Below are 20,557 nucleotides of genomic sequence, written 5' to 3'. Positions count from 1 at the left end.
TACATGCTTGTTCCTGACAACTCTGAAAAGTTTCACCAAACCTGGCGGCTTTCTTTTTCGTTTCTTTGCAAGAAGAGTTTCGCAGTCAGAGGATGGGCAGCTCTGGGAGTCTGGAGACTTGTTAAATTTCTGCCTTGCACCTGGCTAGACATCAATTTGGGGAGGTGGGGGAATATTTAGGATGTACTGGCACTTAAGACCTGTCTCCTTATTAAATTTTGGTGGCTTTATAAATGTGGATTAGAAAACTAAAAGTTCTTTACCTGTGATCCTGAAACTTCTTGTAAAGCTTCTGAAAGACTTCATCCCGGGAACTGCTTGCAATTTTTAAGCCTGTTTTGGTTTCTGTTGGTGGTTTGAGAAACGCCTTCCATTTTGCTACCTGGAGCCTAGATTTCTCTTAAGACAGATATTACTAATAAATATTAATGCCCTCTAAACAGCGGTGTGTAGGTACAACAGTATATTTGAATATTAATGAGCGTATCGTAGCAGTAGTGGTGTCACGTATTTACTGTCTTCCTCATTTAAAAAGGGAATGCCTGTGGTGTGTTGGGACTGGAGATAATTCATAAATGCATTGTGTGCTTTTCTGCTTCCCTTCTGCCTTGAGGATTTCACAGTGTGCTTTTGACATCGCTGCTTTCCTGGTCTGAAATCTAGATCAAGGTTTCCTCGAGCGACGTGGCTGACTCCTCTACCTCCATCTCCCTCTCTATTCCTACTGGTCAGCATAGCCTGGCAGTGAAAGCCCGTTGCTGTAAAAGCAGAAGATGGAAGGTTGGGATTTAAGACCCCAGGACAGCGCTGCATGTTCTTAACTTTCAGATTTGAGAGCTGGGAGCGAGCGAGGTGCTCGAGACCACTTTTCATGTCCCCCCATAGCTCAGCTCTGTCCCTGCCTAGAAAGGAAGCGCACAAAGCGTGTTCACATTGCTTTTAACTCTCACCTCATCCACTGGTGGGACTGGCAGTGCTAGAAGGACTGACAGACAGTTGCACTGTGCAGAATTATTACGAATCAACCGGGTTTAGAAACTCGTTCCTGTTCTCAGATGCTGTCTTGGCGAGGAACCTCCGCTCCCTGTCTCCTGTCGTGTGTCCGCGCCGGTCTCCAGCCGCTTTACTAATGCATGCAAAACTCTTTCTAGCCAAGCACACGCTTGAAAATTTTGAAATGAAACCCATTGCAGAGGAGGAAGAGGAGGAGGAGGAGAAGGTAGAGGTGGCTCAGGTTCCTGTTGCCAAGCCAAAGCCGCCAGAACCGTTGCAGAAGCGGTCAGGTACAGCTGCAGCAGCGCGGTGTTGGCTGCCCGCGCTGCAGCCTGCGGCGTTGAAGTGGTTGAAGTGCTGTAGGACAGAGGCTGCCTTGTTTGCAGTGGTGTTCACGCCAGTAAAATCGCAGCCTAGCTTTTGCAGGTGTGCTGGACCCCGCTGCTGTAACCCCCGCGTGTTTCCTACCAGGGTTTGCCTCCGCGTGAACCGCGAGTGGAGTGTCGTGCGGTGGCTTGGCTGCGTGCTGGAATTAACGGCAGCTGTGTGTGATGGCCTTCTAACGCTCCCGGGTCGCTGGCCCTAAAAATCAGGCTGCGGGGGTCACCTCCACGCCGCTCCTCCCCAGCTGGGTTTTCTTTCCGCAGCCTCGCAGCTACACCCCTGTCGCAGCTCGAAGCAGGGTTGGTCGTTACAGAAAGAGGAGGCTGAAGGTGTGGAGAGGGTAACTGTGAACTCCACCTGGTTTTGTGAACGTTACAGCAAAAACCGAACTACTCCTTGCGCTTGGTACCTGCTACAGCAGAGAACACAGCCGTGACTGTTAGCCCCAAACCTGAGCACGTCTGAGAGTCTCCTACTGCCGCCACCCCTTCTTCTTACTCACCTTCTTCACCCTTTTTCCTCCTCTTGACACTTTTCTTCCCATTTTCTTGGCCAGGATGATAAAGATCGATATTTTAAGTCGTGTGCTTTGGAGCAGTGCTTTGTACTGTGTTTAAATCCAGAGTAGAAAAATCCAGAGAAGAAAAATTGGTGGTGATGAGGGAACGAGAGCAGGTCCTGCAGGAGCCGGGTACCACCCTGATGGCTGTTCCCACCCCCGTGGTTTGTCTGTCATCGTTTTAAGCCTGACTGTGCCTGCCATGTCACGGCCCCTGTGTACAACCTGTCACCGCTTTTGGGGCATAAATAACACCAAGATGCTGGGCCTTTTGCCTTTCTGAAAGGATAACAAAACACCTGGCACACAGAAATGAGCTGCCGTGCTGAAGAAAGGCAGAGAGGGTGCGGGGGGGGGGGGTGGTTTGGGCTTCTGGTGTGTCTTGCAGCAAGACCTGGTGTCCAGGAGTTTGTTGTAAAAGTGGCATTTTGGTCTAACTTATCATTTCTTTTTTTATTGCCAAATTTTCTGGTGTCTTTGGCTAGCTGGATGGACACTAGTAGCCTAGTATTGGCTGCGGTAATTCACACGTTGTGACTTTTCCTTTATAAATTATGACTTTTTAAATATGACCAGGTATATTTTTAGTGGAATGGCCAAAAAAGCAGCATCAGAGAGCTAAATAGTTCATTGTGTCTATAGGTAAGCACCGTGAATTACTTGCGGGCTGGCTTTGTTGCCCAGGCTTGGCCTGAACGTTGCTGGAAGTGTCAGTTCTCAGAGATCAGGAGCATGTCCGGGGAGGTGGAACTCAAAGAAAAGGAGGCAGCTGATTTTGTGTGTACCCGGTGCTCTTGTTTAAGACAGCCATCCTCCTGAAAGACGATTTCTTTGAAGCACGTTGTTAATTTTTGCACTTCCACCGATTTGGAGGTAATGGATATCTTCTCAGGGCGGCGTCTTGTGCTGCAGCAGGAGTTACCCATCTCAGACCACAGCGTGAGTCTGCTTTGAAGGCCACCTGGACGTTGCTGTAAAGTTTTATGGAGAAATGCTTGTAGGGTTCGTTTGTTTTTTTTTTTCTTCTTTGGATTGCTGAAAAGTCTGGGGAAATGGGGGGAAAAAACAGTGCTGCTCTTCCAGAAACCATCCGTATCTGGTTGAGGACATCCAAGGGAGGTCAGGAATTCACCACAGCTCTTGAGGGTGTCTGTTTTAAAGGTTGCATCGTAATGGATTTCTGTTCCGATTGTGTCTGAAAGACCCGGGAATCAATGGCACAACCTCAAAAATAGATTAGCCTTTCTGGCGTGGCTTCTCTGCCGAGTGCAAGCTTGCTTTTGGTAAACCATCTCTTGTGGGGTTTTTATTTTATTTTATTTCAACCATCAGGAAAATAATCTCAACTTTCCCATACTAAACGCACAAGCTGCTTTGCTCAACATCTTCTTTCGTTTTCCCCCTTTCCCCCCTTCTCCCTCCTCCCTTCCTCTTGAAACTACAGCTCTGTAATTCGGGAAGACTTTGCCCGGAGCTTTGCCTGCTCTGAACCTTGTTGCTGTCTCTCTCCCACCCTCAGCAGTGGCAGTGATAACACCCGAGAGGAGCCCCCGGCCCACCTCCGCCCCGGCCATCGCCCAGAGCCACCTCGCTGAAGCTGTCCCAGCTAAGCCCGATGTGAAGGAAGCCATCGCTGTGTCCAAAGCAGAAAAGGAAGCGGTGAAAGCTGAGACCAAGCGCGAAGAGATCCCTCCGGAGAGAGCCAAGGCAGAGCCAGCTGATGCATCCAAGGTACGGCAGTCTGGGCTCTCCTTGGAAGAGGCTGGTGCCAGGCTGGAGCCCCAGCTCAAAACCACCCTGAGCAGCAGCTCTGGGCACTTTCCCCTCCTCGGTGATGAGAAAGGGGATTCCTCACCCAGGCGGTGGATGGGAGGGAGGTACAGAGACATGGGGCCGAGGGAATTCCCAGCCCTGCCCCTCAGGATGCAAGGAGGAGGATGTCCACCTGAAGGCAGGGCAGCTGGGTTTCAGTAGTTCCAGCCAAAACCAAACCCAGCTTGCTGATACAACTAAAAATGGGCAAGAATTGCACACATTAATATTTGAGTTCGTGGTACTTGAGTCTGGGGGCTCACCCTTTGCTAAGCTGTCTGCTGTTAGCTGCTGTGACAGCAGGAGGGATTCCGGTGAAAGCAGCGACACGGATCAGGTCTGCAGCCAGGTGTCTAAACACAAAGGTTTTTTTAATCGATGTGCTTTCCCTGGGTGTTTCTGAAAACAAGGCAGAACCTTTCATTGCTAGCGGTGCTGTTCAGACCTTGAAGGGGGGCTATTTAAATGAAAATTTTTAAAGAATGCTCACGCTTTCCACAGATGCCTGAGACCGCTGCTGGCGTTGATACGATCCTGAGGTTGTGTATTGGTATTTTAAGTCAAAATGATGTGTAAAAAAAAAATAATATTCATATTACGGAGTCCTTAAGGTTCTGCAAATGTTATTGACCGGAAGCTTTCAGTGGTGCAGCAGAGGTGCAATTTCCACGTCACCCTGAAGTTCAGTTGTTCTCTGCATTACTGGAGCCCCGTTTCCCCGTGACGTGTTATGCACATGGTCTTGTATGCACAAAAGCCATGAGATACATGGTCTGGTGTGCCAGACTCCCTGGGAGGTCACTGTCAGTTAGTGCTGGGAAGTGGAGGTGAAGAAGGGACAGCTGCTTTAAAAAAAAATCATGGCCAGTGAGTTCGAAATGAAAATGCTAAAGGAGATCTTCAGGACGTTGCTTTGAGGATCCCTGTTCCTGCACGGCTGCTGACCCTCCCTAGCGTTAAACTGATAATAAGTACGTTTTATTCCCCCCGTTTCCCTTATTACAGGTTTGTGGGTTTCTTTTTTCTTAAATGCTTAAATTGTGTGTTGGTTTTTTTCCCTTTAAATGTAGATGTGGGGGGAAATTGTGGATTTGAACGTGCCAAATTGACCATTTCTCAACTGTAGCCGTATCGCTTCGTTTAACACCCCCCGATGCTTTCATCTTCAGAGTATTTGGCAATCCAGTTTCCCTAAAACACATTCCTTAAAATGTTAAGAGGATCTGGGCTCTCTGCTCATGGTCAGTAAAGAACTTAATTTGTGCTGCTGGGTTCATTTTAAAGGCAGGTCTCTTCTTACTGACGGTATGACCGCGTTACAGTATCCGTGCGTAACAGCTCGTTTGCTGGTTTGGAGAAGTTCTGTGTTAATTTGATCAAGCTGCTTTTGGTACCGACCTCCCTGGGAGATCCAGCTGTAAATGAGGTTTTAAAACAGCGACTGACAAATCTAACGCAAGTGGGAGGCCAGCCTTCAGGAGCACTAGAGAGCACTAGCTGCAAACGCAAATACTTCTCAAGCTGAAAGACTTATTTCGAACGTGCCGTTGAACTAACAGACTGACGGAGAGCTGCGGTGTTATTAACTCTTGCTGGCAGGCTGCATGTTGGTTTTTGCATGTCCACCCAGCATCTCAAAACCAACCTGATGCAGCCGTGCTTGGAAACTAAATTGTCTCTTGGAAAAAAAAAAAAAAAAGGTCTACTAACAAGAAATGTTTTTACCAATTTATTTCTTAAATGTAGGTGAGGAAAACGCACATTGAGGTCACCGTACCCACCACCAATGGTGACCAGCCCCAGGTTTGTGCCAATAATTCAGTTAGGTTGCTCACGTTTTTGAGGGTTCAACGTGGTTAAATGAACCAACAATTTTTGTGTTTTTTTTTTTGTTTTTTATCACTGCCACGCAGCAGCAGCCTGCAGAAAAAGAGGAAGAGCTGATAAGAATGAGGAAGGTTAGCCATTTTCCACTTTCACCAAACAAATTTGCCGTATCATTCATGCATACGTAACCGATTTAAAAAGACAGTGCTCCAATTTCTTCATGTGCTTTGGGTTGGGGTTTTGGGTTTTGTTGTTTTTAAACTGCAACCCTCAAAGGGAATGGCTTTTTCCCATAGACAGTCTGACTGCTAAAATGTTGAATGTTAGAGAGAAACATATTCCTATAAACCCATATGACCTATAAAATTTATCTTTGCTTCTCTGTATCAAATTAAGTTAGAAGCCAAAGAAAACCGTGTGGTGTGCATTCCAGGAAATGCCCCCAAAAAAGTTTCATACTTTTTTGTACTGGTTGAGTAATAGGGGAAAAATTCAAGATGGGAAAGGTGTTTTGAGTAGAGTTCCTATGCACATTGAGACCGTGTAACAATGACACGCAGAGCACCAAACCAGCCTCGTGCACTGTGGCGGGCATGCATCACTATCAGGAATGTGAAGTTATTGCCTCGTGCAAGGCTTCCACAGCAGCACGGTAAGCCGGCTCTTTGTGGAGAGCACTCTAAATCAACGCGAAAGCCGATGAAACACTGGGAGCTGTCTCTTTAAAGGACCCATTGCATTTTCCCATTCTCATGAGCCCCAACTTCCATTTCCTGGTGGTGACGCGGTGCAGGCGTTCTTGTGGCTCCGTGACCCATCCCACACCGGCACAGCGCTGCGCTCCGAACGTTGAGTTAACTTTTTAATTTGCCAATTTGTGAATCCCGCAAGAACAACATTTTAATTTTTTGTGCTTTTCTTTTTTTTGTTCCCCCTTTTCTTTCATTTTCACAGAAAAGATCAAAGAGACTAGATGGTGAAAACATTTATATCAGGCATAGCAATTTAATGTTGGAGGTTTGTATGAACTTGAAGCTTTTTTCAGTTGCGTTTGCCTAGACCTTCTGCATTCTGTGCTGAACTTCTTCCTCTTCTGCTGCTGCCGCCTTTGTTTTTGCATGCTGTTGCATGAAAGACCTTTTTTTAAGTACGCTTTTGCATGCTGACAGTAAACATGACGATGCGCAGGCATTCTTCCTTCTACCTCTTCTGCCTTTCATTCTCTCATACTTAACAAAATATATGATTGGCACAGCCGTGTGCTCGGCGTGCTCTGTTCTTGGACCCACGGCTGGGGAGCTGGGTGCTCATATTAGCACAAATCCTGGTGGAAGTGCTCGCTTACAAGTTTCTCCTAGCCTGAAATAAATGATTTTCTTGCGGGCAAAGACAGCCTAGGAAAAAGTGAAGTAAATTGCAGTGACCACCGTGGCCTTCAGGCCACTGGGACAGCCACGTTGCTTAAAGCAGAGGCACGAAGCCAGCCCATCTTTCAGACGGGGCCACGTGGGACGGTCGCCGTGATCCTCCCTCGCCGTGCAGCATCTCCAGCAATGCCCCTGGGGCTGGCCTGGTGGCTCGGGGCGATGTGTGGCTGCAGAGCTGTTCCCTTTGGCTTTGGGAGCCCTTCACCCTTGGTTCCACCCAAGCACTGTCTCAGAACAGAACGTGCCGATCATATATTTTCCTACACACCGTGTTACAGAAGACGTTTGTGGCTTCTGGTCTTTGTTCCTGCCTTACGTGTTTCTACTCAACCTTGCAGCACCAGCAGCTGGTAGGGTTTCCCTGTTGGTATCTCTCGAAAGTTGAAGTGTACTAACTGCCTTCTCCTAATCTGAACTTTAAACATTTTGCAGCTTTGGGGGTTTTTTTGACTGCTCCAATTTAAGCTTTCGGACGCGAGCGAGCGGTCGGCAGACGGGCAGAGTTCGGCCACCGCCGGCGCGCTGCGAAGACTGTGCCTGTCACTTTCCTTAGGCCAACGCGAGCGGCTCCTTCTCCCCTCCTCCAAGCAGAGCTTTTACCTACACGTTGCTCCTAAATGGCTTTTTCCTATCAGTGTGGTATCGGGCTCTGCTCCGCCTCCACCCGGTTCTGTTGCAGGTGCTCCAGCCCTCGCCTAGAAGAGGGCTGGCCCCGGCGCCTCACCCCCCTTTGCTCCTTTTTACTCCCCGCGTTTGGCAGATCGGGTGACTTCCAGCACAACCGCTTGCGGAGAAATACTCCAGAAGCTGCTGCTTGGTTTTATGGAAAGCCGTTTTAACGCTCAGTGCTCAGCAACCCGCGCTCCGTGGTCTTAGGAAAAGGCAAAAAAGACGAGGGAGAGCTTAATGCTCCAAGAGCTTGTTCCTTAAGATGCTTTTCGAGACCAGTTGTGGCTTCACGTGTCGCTCCGGGGCTTGAGCTTCTCTGCGGGCTCTCAGGACCAGCTCGTGGCAGGCAGGCGAGGGGCTTTCTCTTCTCTCAGCCAGGGGCAGCTGGAGGGCTCCTGGACCCACCCAGAGGTCCCGACTTCACCGTGGGGTCCCCAGCAGACCTGTTCGTGCTTCTTCTAACCAGCAAGCACTCGCCTCGTGCTTTTATCTGGGACAGATGCCAAAGCTGTTGTTTCCCCAGAACCGTGCCAAAAAGAGCAAATGTTGTTAATGAGGCGGTTGGGGCTGTAACCCCGCAAACCGAAGGTGGTGTGTCCTGGGTGCGCTGCAGGAATGCCGGTATCGGGGTGGGGCGGAGCGGGGGGGCTTCCTTTAGGACTGCATTTGCTTCCAGAAGCACTTGCTCTCCCATCTTCTAAAATCGATGGGCTGAGTCACGACTAAAAGCATAAAAAGAGCAAAATCTGCCAGTGATGCTTCTACTGACCTTACTTTCCCCTTTTCTAATGAGTGAGGCTTGCTGCTTTTTGGCACTGTCCAGAAAAGTTGTCGTTTGGCTTAAGCCTATTTTATGCAAAAGCTTCGTTTCAAACCAACTGTTTTGCTTGCAAGGAAAGGCTATTTCTGAACACATTAGTCGAACTGAGCTGACTTGCCTTGAAGTCTGTGCATTTATGCTGTAAACTGGCATCGCAGAGTAGAAATCCGGCTCTTCCCAGATCCATAATTTTAGCAGGAGTTTCCTGATTGATCCGGCATAAAGTAAATCCTCAGCTCAGTTTTAGAGGTCTGCCCTCTCATCTTCAGCCTGAAGTCTAAAGCTCCTATGGTAGCTCCTGGAGATGAGAGGAGGAAAAAACGTGATGGGGTATTCTGGGACCACAGATAACTTCTGGTAAGATGGGAATAGATACAATGAGAACGAATGAAATTGGAAGAAAGTTTCTTAACTGCATTTATACCCTTGAAAAGTCAGGCTAGCAGAGGGAAAAGAAAGCAAACCCACCCAATTTCGAAGCCTGAAATTGAAGAACCCAAACAAACTTAGTCTTGCAATTCAGTAAATCCCACGTGCAGAAGTCCCACGAGCTAGCAACTCGGCTGTCAGCTGTTTCGGTGTAGCTCGAGATGAAGTGACGGCAAGTCTCGCTCCTGGCAGCCACCCCGCTGAGCTGGTTGCGGATTTGCTCAATACAAGGCGAGAAAGAAAGGAGCGAGGACGTTCCCCGGGTGTGTTTACAGTGTGAGCACAATTGATGGAAGTCGGCAACATCTCTGCTGAGTGCAGCTTTGCTATGTGGCAGCGTAGGCAGCTGTAGGTGCCCGTCTCTGTGCCTCCTCATTTATTCTGTCCTTTCACTACTAGGATCTAGATAAGACCCAAGAAGAAATAAAGAAGCACCACGCCAACATCAGCGAGTTGAAGAAGAACTTCATGGAGTCTGTCCCGGAGCCTCGGCCGAGTGAGTGGGACAAACGTTTGTCCACTCACTCCCCCTTCCGAACGCTTAACGTCAACGGGCAGATCCCCACGGGAGCGGACGGAGTGAGTACCCTGACGCCGCGCGGGTGGTGGCTCGCTGCGTGCCGCAACGTGCCGCTTCCAGGGACGGCCTCACGAGCTCAGATGGAGCCTCAGCTCCCCGGAGCTTTGGTTCCACCTGAGGTGACCTTTAACATGCGTAATGGTCTCTGAGAGAAAGGATGCTTTAGTTTTAGAATCATAAAATGTGAATTATTTTTGTGAATTGTATAAAAGCGTAGGAATTCGTCACCTGGTTTCGATGCCGCTTTTCCTAGCGTTGCTGTCATCCATGCTGATAGCATATTTCACATGGTTTGGCTTATTCCTGGTGCCCCCCAGCCCCCCAAAGCCCTAAATTGAAGGGAACATCGCAGGTAATGCAGTGCAGGAACACTCGCATGCCATCCATTCCAATTAACTGCAATCTCCAGTTAATCCAGGCACTGGGTTTAGTCTTGCACTGGGATCTGCGAGTGCATACAGGTGTGCTGCGATGAGAGCTGGGCTGTTCATACCTGACGGAAGGCTTTCTCCTTGCAGAAGCACCGTCTGTGTCTCAGTAGCCACGTACATCCACAGTCCCCTCGCTAATTTCCTCCAAAAAAAATAATAACTTTTCAAAGAAACCGAGATGGAGCAGCAGAGATGTCTGCCAGCTTGTTTCTTCTCTGCTAATAGGCAGCTTCTCCCTTTATATTAATACTGCCGCTTCATGGCTCAGATTTGAAGCTTGTGAGTGAAAGTGGTAATCAGTCCCTTAAATGATGAATGAGATTTTCGTTAAAACTGAAAAATGGAATCCTGGCTGCAGCAAAGGCAGTCGCAGAATGGCTCCTGGTTTAACCCTAGCTTCTCCCCTTCCTGCCCACAGCTCTGCAGATAAACTTCATTTGCTCTTCATCCCACTGCAAGGGTGGTGCTTGTTAAACAGAAATAATCTTGCCGAGGATGGAGGGTTATCAGAACGGGTACCAAGGCTTTAATGGCCAAGTTTACTACAGGCTCCTCAAAGCATAAAGGCCATGAAAATTACAGGGCTTTTTTTTCCTGTTACCAACGCAATTTCCCTCCCCCACCCCCCAGACGAACCGGTTGTCATGCTTGGAATTAGCCCGTATAGCACCTGGATGAACTTCACCCCATGGCTGCTGTCTTTTAGTGCAAGTTCTGCAGGAATCCGGGGAGCAGGGCACAGAAGAGCGACACGGTTTATGGAGTGCAGGTGGAACAGAGCAGGGGCTCTCAAGCTCAGCAGCTGCAGTTTGAGAACGAAATTCTTGGTTATTGAGAAGTTCTTGCGTGGTGACCGCATGGGAGGTCTTAGGGGGCTGCTGTGCACAGCACTGGATGATGTGTGCACCACAGTGACGTGAAGATGGGGTCAGCCCTTGATTTGCATTTCTGGAAATTCACGCGACCTCTTAATATGCTCCTCTGAAGCAGCCTCACCTCTGAGGTGGAGGCGGACACATAATGCTGTGAACTTCCAGAACCTCATCTTTGAGATGGCACCTACCGGGGAGGAAGTTTTACTTGACCTGCACATCAGCGCACGATGTTTAGGGCTGGTGAATAATGCAAAGTAATCCTGTTTGTACTGCTCATGGTGGTATCTTAACCCTGCTGTGGTGGCGGAGGGGTGTTCTGCCAGGGGCTGCTTTTCTGCTGTTGCTGTATGTTTTCCTGCAAGACAACTGAACCTTACACGCTTTGTGTGTCCAGGTCAAGAAAGTCACTGTGCTATCTTCTGAGAGACAGGTTGGTGGGCTCGAGGTAAAGCTGCTGTTCGGATTTGTGCTGCTGAACCAGATTTTTGCTATTGCAATGGCACCAAGCAAAAACTCGAGAGCAGCTGCTGGATAACATTTTTCTTTTGGCTACGTGGAGTAGTTTTCATAACTCACAGCCTAACACGTGAGAGGACTTTTTGCACTGCTGCAGCTTTTGCAGCTTTGGATTTGCTTCCTTTGGTGCATGGCTGGTTGGAAAAAGCTGCATGAAAGATGTAACCGTATATTCGGAGAGAAAAGCAATGATGAAAGATTAACTGTACCCTGTTCTTTTTATGTTGTCTTTCTTTCCGTTTTTGTTTTAATGATCATGTTACTCTTGCATTTTATATTTTCTTTTGCTGCCCAGTCTCCCAGCTACTTTCTCCCTGACACTCAGCACTTAGGGGTGTGCAAAGAACCAGTCCCAAAATACCGCCCTGACCAGAGGAGGCTAGCTCAGCTGAGAGAGCTCAGAGCCAAGTTCTTTCTTTCTTAGGTGCACGTGGGTTTGACCACGGCTGCCGACCTGAAGGGCTGGAGAGCTACTTGGACAGGTCGCAGCAACACTTCCCACAATCTTTTGTCTTTCTTCAGCGAAAGTGCTAGAAGCCCTTGCATGATGCCGTGTGATGATTTATTCATTCTGGGCTTTCACATTCTCGAGGCTCCAGAAACAAAAGTGCTAAAACGCAGAGCGAGATTTCAGGGCTTTGGAGCACTCGTGCTGGCAGCCTGCCTGTTCCACGCTCGGGGTTTCTAAGATGTAAAAGTTTTTCACTTGTTCCGGTAGAATTTTCAAACTGATGAACATTTTGATACTCTTGTCAGAACTTTCAAAAGATTAATTTTGTACCTGCACTGAAGTCTAAATGTTATTTACCAAAAGCTATTTTTTAAGGGCACTGTAGAATAGGAAGCTGTCAGAGACCACGTTTTGTACTGCGCCATTTCTCTTGGTAATGCCACAAAGCTCCCTTTCTGCTGAACCATTCCGATTCCAAACACCCTTTAGCAGGCTTCAGCCATGCGCTTTCCTTGGAGGGCAGTTGCAAAACGCACGTGGATCATGATGCAGGGATCCACGAGCTCCGTAAGAGAACTGTATTTCACAGCTCAGGTGGCAGGGGGATTCGAGCTCTAAATAAGAATAAATAAATAAATAAAACTCTGCTTTTAAGAGCAGTCCATTAGCGCGCTGACAGGAAGACTGTCCGAAAACTTTGCACACCTCCAAGTGTCACTTTGGGCACTTTCCATCTGTCATTTTTGTTCATCTCTCTCTGTCTTTCTTGATCTTCTACCACGAAAGCAGACACGGGAACGTCCTCTGTTAGTACAGGATGAAGACAAACTAAAAAAGCAGGAGATACCTACTGAGACAGCCTTTCCCCGGCAAGCAAGTGAAGAAACTCTTCCAAAGGTTTCTATTCCAATTCCTGAAGAGCAGAAATCCCTCAAAAAGTGTCAGCTGTACTCTAGTATTTTCCCTTCTCCGCGTATTCCCTTTATGATGTCTTTTCTTGTGGTGATAGCGCTGACTGTTTGGTGGCTGCTCTTTCTCTGAGTGGGAACAGGGTCACACTGAAACCTCAAGACCAAAGCTCCTGAATCTCTCGGCCGTAGCCTCTGCTGCATCTTCCTTGTCCTGGTCTTTGATCTCCGTAGTTCGCTGTCCCGGGGAGGGACGCCCTGCAACGCTAGTGTTAATCCCTCCGCTTTTATTGTGTGGCTGTGATCCGGGGCCTGGCAGGAGTGGTAATGGATTGCCAGATCTATTTTGACGTTTCCCAGAGCTCTGTGCACAGAAACAAATTCTCTAAATCGCGTCCCCAGTTTCAGAGGCTTCAGCTGTAAGAGGGCAGACTGAGAGCATAAACGCGTGGCAGGGGGCGTTTGCCTCTGCAGCCCTTTTTGGCCTCGAGTAGCGGTTGCTGAAGACTTGCTTTTAAGCTCGTTGCTTTGAACGTAAGATGTTCACAAGCGGAGGAACGCTTGATAGCGATCCAAAAGCCTGAAGAGGCTTCACAGCGATGTGCTGAATCTAATCCATAACCACTCCTTTTCTAGGAAACTGCGATCGGCATTTAAATAAGAAGTGTTGATTGTCAGCGCTGCTGTTAGTGTTAACTTACAGACAGGGACAGGCAACTTTTGATTTTCCCAGCGGGAAGCCTTCTGCAAAGCATCAGCTTCCCTCTCGCAGCCGCGTTCTCATTTCCAAGAAAATCCATCGCGTTGCAGGAGAAAATCCATTAGAAGGAGCTACTGACTGTAAACATTTAATCATTTTTCTGAACCTGGTGGTCTTGGTGCACTTCAGATGTGTTTCCTAACTTGTGTTGAGCTAACTGAAGCATGTTTGCTTAGGTCACGGGAATGGAATAACCTGTTACACGTCGCCCTTAGCATGTGGACTTTCCCACTGTTTCGTTCCCCCCAACGTGTAAAAAGACGATTGTGCTCAGGACACGGTTCTAACGTTAAAGCCATCAGTTGTTTTGACTTCCTTAACAAACCCGTTGCATGCTGCCTGTTGTTTATTGCCTACAAATGCAAATGTCTGGAAAAATGCTCTTGTTTATCCAAGTTAACTTGATAGTGAATGCAGTCGAGCTGCGACAGATGCGAGAGGAGTTGCTCTGCCAGGCTGAGCACAACAGGTTTGCGAGCTGGAGGGCAGATGGGACTTTGTGTCTAAGGGGTTTCTTTTCTGTATATAGCAATTACGGGGCTGAGCTGAGCCAACCGCTTCTCCTTCCAGTAGTAGTGTGCTTCCTGTTGCTTTCTCTAGAGCAGTGGTGTAGAAGCAGTTACTTCTGAGAACAGCCACCAGTGCCATCGGTGTTGGCAGCTGCTCCAACAGCATAGAAGAGAAAGGAGTAGAACTCTATTACAGGGACTAAAAAGTGTGAATATATATAAATACGTGTATTTATAACCCTTTGTAGATCTGCATCTGTGTGAACAGTGTTCTTTAGGAAGCTAGCAAATATGCTTACAGGTAAAAGACGCAAGACAATTAAGGTATGTGCGCAACTTGGCATGTGCTGCCTGGGTGGAAGGATCCTAGCATATCGCGGGCTATTTGAGCTGTCTCTTGCTCTCAGTGTATAGGCTGAGGCTCTCGAAACTCTGTCTCAGAAATTTAGGTTGCAAGTGGACCCCTTCGTTTTGATCTCCCAGGAATCTTTCTGATCCGACCGCTCCGTCCCCAGATCTCGTCACGTGCTCCGATGAGTTCACCAGTTTGTGCCTTTAGGACTTTGTTTTCTCTGAATGCTGATTTTCCCCGGAAAGCATTCTTCCCTTTTTAATACACTGCCTTTGATACACGGTCTTCCTCTTTCAGCGGTAGAAATAGCAGAAGGAAATGGGTTGTTTGGTGCTGTACAGCTGCAGGTGTGGTGCAGCTGGATGGAAAGCTGCCTGCCTCCTGCGTGGGCAGCAGCCGTGGCCGCTCGGTGAGATGCAGGGTTCCAGCACTGCTCGGGATTCCCGTGGATGAGATTCAGGAAGATTATCTTGTGAAAGCGGGCCTTGGAGAGGAGAGGTAGGGAAGCCGAGGAAGGATGCTGAGGTGCTGCGTGCGATGCAGAAGATGCAGGATGGAAAAAGCTTTCCAAAAAGTTTTCCCTTCAGAAATTGGAGCAGTCGTAACAAAAAGCGGGGACCATTCATCCTCCACAGCACGACACGGAGAGGGAAGGGACAGGGGATGTTCAATCCTTCTCTGTCCATTTTCTGTCCATATTTCATGGAGAACAGCTTAAACAAGCACCTTTTAAAAAGCCATTGCTCAGGTTAGCTGTCACGGTGCTGTTTGAGGACTGCTGCATCGAGCACTCTTTGGGTTATTGCGCACCATCTTTGAACCGATGACAAATTCCTTGAAGCTGTAACAGCGGCTTTGGCAAAGCCCTGGTTTCTGCAGCTCTCTCTACCATTTCCAAAGGACCTGAAGTCTAAAATCTTTGCCCAGAGCAATGTTTGAACATAAGCATTGCTCAGGATAGTCTTAGCCCAGAGTGATGAGAGATGCACTCTGCTGGTCACTTCAACACAACTATTTAATTAATTAGCATGGTCTCTCTCTCACTTTTCCTTTCTTTCTCTTGAGATAAGGCTGGTGGTCAGCAAAAAAAAATTAAATTTCACATTCTGAGAATGCTCAGGAACATTTTTGGAATTTATGGAGCAGTTATCACCGAAGAGTATAAAGAAACTGAACAAACTCTCTCTATTTCTCTGGCAGTAGAGGCTAGTTATCTATATTCATTCAGGTGGATGTGATCTTTTATGGCAGGGAAAGACTGTAGCTTATCAGGAACAGAAACCTCATCTTGCCCGTGGCACCCTGCGTAGGGTCTCGTTCTTGTGCATCAGGTATCTCGTGCACGTTTGTGCTGTGCTGGTTGAGGCCCAGTTTCCCTGCTTTTGCCCGACGTCCACTCAGGTTGCTGGGTGTCGTGCAGGGGAGACTTGACGCGATCTGGCTTAGTTTAAGGGCAGAGGTCTCAGGTTTTCATAAAGGAACTGACGTGCACTTTGCTCCCTTCTTCCTCAGGAACAAACAGGCTGCGAGGTCCTGGCAGCCCACCTTGCCCCTAGCAGCACCACGGAGTGCTCGCGGTGGTAGGATTAAAGCCCCCTGGTTGTGCGTGCTGCAGTTCCGCCCTGTTGCACTGACGGGGAGTGGTGGAGAACTCGGTTATTTCATCCAAAGGGAAGCTGGAAATGTCTGCAGCATGTAACTTCATCCAGATTTGCACGGGAAATCCTGATCCTTCAGTGCGACCCGCTGCAGAGATGGCATCTCGGTGACGCTGGCATGCCAGTGACTTAGCTGCTAGAAGGCTGCCAGCCGTTTTGGTGTTAATTAGCCTTCCCCAGTGCTTTGCAGTCCGACTGCTCTGCTGCAGGGACACTTTGGTGCTTCCACCTGGATTCCAGCCAGCAGCTGGAGTAAGGGACCAGTCGAGGTTCAGTCCCTTCAGCTTTTTCCATCGCGGAGCCGGGGGTTGGCTCTGCACTTTCTATTCCGAATCTTCTTCCCCTGAGAGCAGCTTTTTGATCTCCAGATAAGATGCAGAATGGTTTCGTGTGCTTTCATGCTTGGAGAAAAGGTGGGTGTGAGTATTTGGAAGCAGCAAGTGCTCCTGAGCCTGACCGATTGCTTCAAACTCGGTTTCAACTCTGAGGCTGCATTGGGAATTGCGCTCTGTATATGATGCTTGCTGGTGATACCGAAGAGGTGTGCGTTCCTGTAAAACAAAACCCACTTTTCTTTTCCGTTCGTGAACAGCTAAATGAGGGTAGACAGCTGGTATTGCCTGCATCTCTGCCTGCTGCTTTGCCCAGTGGGCCGATCAAAGGGGAACTGAGGAATCTCTATAGGAAGGCTGTGTTAGGATTCGGAGTTGAGCATAAGACCAGTTTTCCTCCCATAGTTTGTGCAGTAGCTGGTGATGGCCCTAAAGAGGAGGAATTCAGTATTTGTGTCTAGCCCTGAAATAAGGAGAGGTGGATTTCCTTGGCATTGCTCCTTTGCAGGACTGGCCTTGCCCTGTCTGCACCTCGGGGCTCCTCAGGAAGGTTTTAGGTGAAGCCTCTCTGTGTAAGCGGTGGTAATTTGTCACTCTGAGATGATCCCACTGTTTCACTGGGTTTTCTTTTCCTTTTCTGATCACGAGTTGATCACACCTCTTCTGACATAACCGACTGAGGTAGGATGCTTTCCAGAATAACTAATCCCAAGGAAGAGTTACTGATTCATTTCAAAACATTGTGGTCTATGCTCACTAGTGCTGGTGACGTGGGAGACCCTGCCCGTGGCGTTTTCCCTTGTGTCCCTGTTTGCATCTCTTGGTTTGTAAAGCTGGAGGGAAGGGCTCGCAGGCTTTGGGTAAAGGCTGTCCTAGGAGCCTTGGTTTGTGCCACCTTGGGACCTTCTAGCAGTGGTACGTGGTTGTGTTGGATCAGTTTGCGGGGACTACAAATACTTTCTTTTTTACCGACAACGCTCTCTTTTGGAACACTTTTTTGGCTTTGTATTTTTTCTCAGATTTTTCTTTGTAAATATGTACATTTATCATTAATAAATGTTATTGCAAATCAGATTCTTCTTTCCACTGCTTATTAACAAAAAAGGCAAACGACCCGTGCTGTGACCAGTCGGACTAACTCTCGTATTGCTTTCTCAAGCCAGGCACCGTCAGACCTGGAGCCGTTCGCAGCTGCCCCACGCGGTGGGGTTCAGGTGGGGGTCTGAGAGCCAGCACCGTGCTTGCAGCTGGACGCAGCTGGTGTGGGCTTCAGCCTGATGTGCAGAGGAGATGCAGGCTCAGGAAGAGGCCAGAATAATTCAATTCAGGATTAAATCTGGCTCGGTTAAGAGCTTTGCTTGCAGAGGAGCCAAAAGGTCCAGCCCTCTCCTAAATACTTAGTGAACACTGCCTTCTCACTTCGGTGACTGATAGGTAAAATACTTTGCAGAAAGTCTTTGGAGAGCAGCAGCGTCGTGGGTCCTGTGTTTCGGCGCTGCTCTTGTGCCAGTAGCTGCAGTAACGTCGAGGGGCTTTGTGCGCTGCTGCTCAGCGAGGATCGTCCTGTGCCGTTGTGCCACTGTGAAGTCCCTGTGCTACATACAGCACAACGCGGCGTTCAGAGCCTTTCCCCACGGCATCGTATTAATTTGGGGAGAAAAATGCTCCCTTCTGGTTTTGTGAGTAAAGAAACCACATTCCTAATTAACCCCTGCCTTTCTGCTTGGCTGCACAACACACGTCTCACATGAATTTTAGCTGGTTGAAGCTGCCCAGGTTGTGTCCATGGCTAGAGGCCATAGAGTCATTTTTAATCTTAGCTCCCAACTTTTCTTCTGTGAGATTATTTACTTTTGGCCGAACAGTTCGACTTACTCTCTCCTGCCGTGAGCAGTCATGGGGAAGCGAGCCTGGCCCTGCTGGAGCAGCACCCAGCTCTGCTGTGCCCTCCCGATGAGCCTGCATCAGAGCAGAGCCCAGTCGTTGCCAAACGAGGCAGGCAAAATGCAGCAGCACCGGCGTGATGTTGGTTACAAGCCCTGACAGCGTCCCCGCTCTGTTTTCCACTGCTACAGCTAAACCAAATCCGAGGCAGCGTTTGTGATGCCACCCGCAGCTTTTTCTCCGCTGAGGGAATTTGTGCCAAGCAAAACACAGCTCTGTGCAAGGGGAGCTGGCACCCGGAGGGATGGGAAGGGTGGAGGGAAGAGGGAAGGGCTTTTGGAAACGTCTTCCTCAACAGCTGGATTTTGGAAACTTAGGCGTCGATCCGGAGGTGGCTCCGTGTTGCCAAGGAGTTGGTTGGAAGGGGCTGCTGTGTGTCGTGTAATTTCTGGGGATTCTTGTTCATGACAGCAATATAACCCCTTCATTAAGCTTAAAGCATGCTGTGTAAGTCGTAGCAGGTACTGTAAAATAAGGATATCGTGTTTTCTGCTTTATAATACTTTTTACTCAAGTACTTTGACAGCTGTGAGATTGAGCACTCATCATTTGATCGGGGATTTCTTACTGGTGAGTGTGGTTTGCTGCAAAAGCAACTTCATCTACTCGTGCATCTGTAGACGTCACCCTGAGCCTGTTAGCTTACGTGCATACTCGTTTGGGGATAACCTAATAACATGCACCAGCCGTAGCTGTGGCAATGCCCTGCTGAAGAAGAAGGCAGTGGGAAATACAAAGTAGGATTTATGGCACTAAATGGGGTTGTTGTGTGGAGTTAGCACGCACTGGCATTTAATATTTTTAATAATTTTTATTACATGTCTTTGGTAATTGACGGGTTGACTTCGTTTTGGCAGTCCTTAAGTTTCCTGTGAGACAGGAATCTCTTGGGGGCTGAGGATAACGGAAGTGTTACAGGGTGAGGGGCAGCGGAGCAGCATGCTAGCACGGGCTGCAGCAGCAGTCCTGCAGGAGTTCTTCTGGAAGGGGAAAGGTGCGGAGCAAGGAAATGGAACTGGTCCCTGGCAGCGCGAGGAGCGTGGTCAGGGCAGCTGGTTCATGTGTGGTTATATCCCCATCCAAAACAAAAGGTTCTCTAAAAAAAATAGAAATAAAAAATAAATTAAAAAAAAAAAAAAAACACAGGCAACCCTAACTTCATGCAAAAACACCTCAAAAATAATCCTGTCAGTATCTGGTATCAAAGCCTGTTATTAATTTATCCCCAGTCTCAGTTTCCATGTGTCACTTTTTACACCGCAACTTTTAAATAAGCTGGATCCTCAGTCTTTGCCAACATCGGGTGCACCAAGATTTGTATTTAGCAGGGTAAAGTTTGAGTTGCATTCGTGTTTGGTTGATTTTTTTTAGTTCTGGGGCACTGCATCCTGCCCTGTATTTTCTTTACACTGTGTATGGCTTACGCAAGTAGCCTGCTTCGTGTCTGATTGAGGTGTACCTGGTTTGGTTTGGTTTCTCTGGAAATGAGTAGTTTGCAGCCCCGGCACTCCCAGGCTTCACGGGTCTCAAGGAGAACTTGGAACTCTGCAAATCTGAGCCCTGAAAGGAGGAATGCTTTTACATTCGCAAATTTTAAGAAAAATCTTGATAAGATCAGAATTGGTAACAGATGTTGAAATTCCTGGAGGGCTGGGTTGGTGGTTTGGTTTTGGGGTGCAAGGATCTTTTTTAGCCTACGCGTAAACTGCATTTTGAAATCTAAGTACAAACGTAGTTGTATTTAAAGAAAAAAAAGGGGGGCGGAGAAAAAGTGTGTATAAGTAGATAATTATGTGCAGAAAGAAATAGCCTTTAATGAGTTTGTCTTCTTCATGGTGGCTTAGGAAGGCAAGAAAAAAAGTGCTTCTGGTCAGTTGATCTTATCAGGATTTCCTTCTGTCCTTATAGTTTGCATGTTTATTGCTGCACTGTGCTCTGTGCACCAGTATATCCACACCATAGGCTTCATTCAAGCTTTTCTGCTCTGCCGTGCTTTTACTATGCAAGATGCTTCTCAAATGTGAATTATTTTCTGTGCACGAAAGGGAGCTGGGAGGTTGGTTTTATTGTATGCAAATGTTTGTCTCTTCAACAGCCCTGTGTTTTTGTAGCTGCTTAATCTGCTTTGTTTTAACTGTGGATTTCGTTCTTCCTCTTGCCCGAAGTAGTGCCCTAGCTGGTATGTAAGGAAATCTTGCTTCTAAGGCATTTGGTTGCCATTAAGCTGCAGAAGATGTATTACATCTCCTCAGGATGCCCTGCTTACTTTGCAAGCTGTGACAAACAGAACTAGGAGACATCAGACGCATTGTCAGAGACAC

General features: G+C 48.0%; 1 protein-coding gene across 34 annotated transcripts in view; it reads left to right on the top strand.

Moving 5' to 3' along the window:
* Window positions 1-20,557, top strand: part of EPB41 (erythrocyte membrane protein band 4.1) — an 82,090-nt gene that overhangs the window by 49,295 nt on the left and 12,238 nt on the right. For 4 of the 34 annotated variants that reach the window (XM_035345593.1, XM_035345581.1, XM_035345592.1 and 1 more), the window contains exons 13-19: window positions 1,152-1,283; window positions 3,456-3,667; window positions 5,495-5,551; window positions 5,662-5,706; window positions 6,530-6,592; window positions 9,320-9,499; window positions 11,201-11,251. In XM_035345593.1, the coding sequence (XP_035201484.1) occupies window positions 1,152-1,283; window positions 3,456-3,667; window positions 5,495-5,551; window positions 5,662-5,706; window positions 6,530-6,592; window positions 9,320-9,499; window positions 11,201-11,251 (740 nt within the window). Of the gene's footprint in view, window positions 1-1,151; window positions 1,284-3,455; window positions 3,668-5,494; window positions 5,552-5,661; window positions 5,707-6,529; window positions 6,593-9,319; window positions 9,500-11,200; window positions 11,252-11,617; window positions 19,343-20,557 lie in introns of those variants that run through there. The other 30 variants (XM_035345583.1, XM_035345594.1, XM_035345585.1 and 27 more) reach the window with 26 other exon arrangements.

This window comes from Oxyura jamaicensis, chromosome 23, assembly GCF_011077185.1.
Source record: "Oxyura jamaicensis isolate SHBP4307 breed ruddy duck chromosome 23, BPBGC_Ojam_1.0, whole genome shotgun sequence".
Taxonomy (NCBI): Eukaryota; Metazoa; Chordata; class Aves; order Anseriformes; family Anatidae; genus Oxyura; species Oxyura jamaicensis.
Note: the sequence above shows the minus strand (reverse complement) of the source record. Positions and strands in the feature narration are given on the sequence as shown.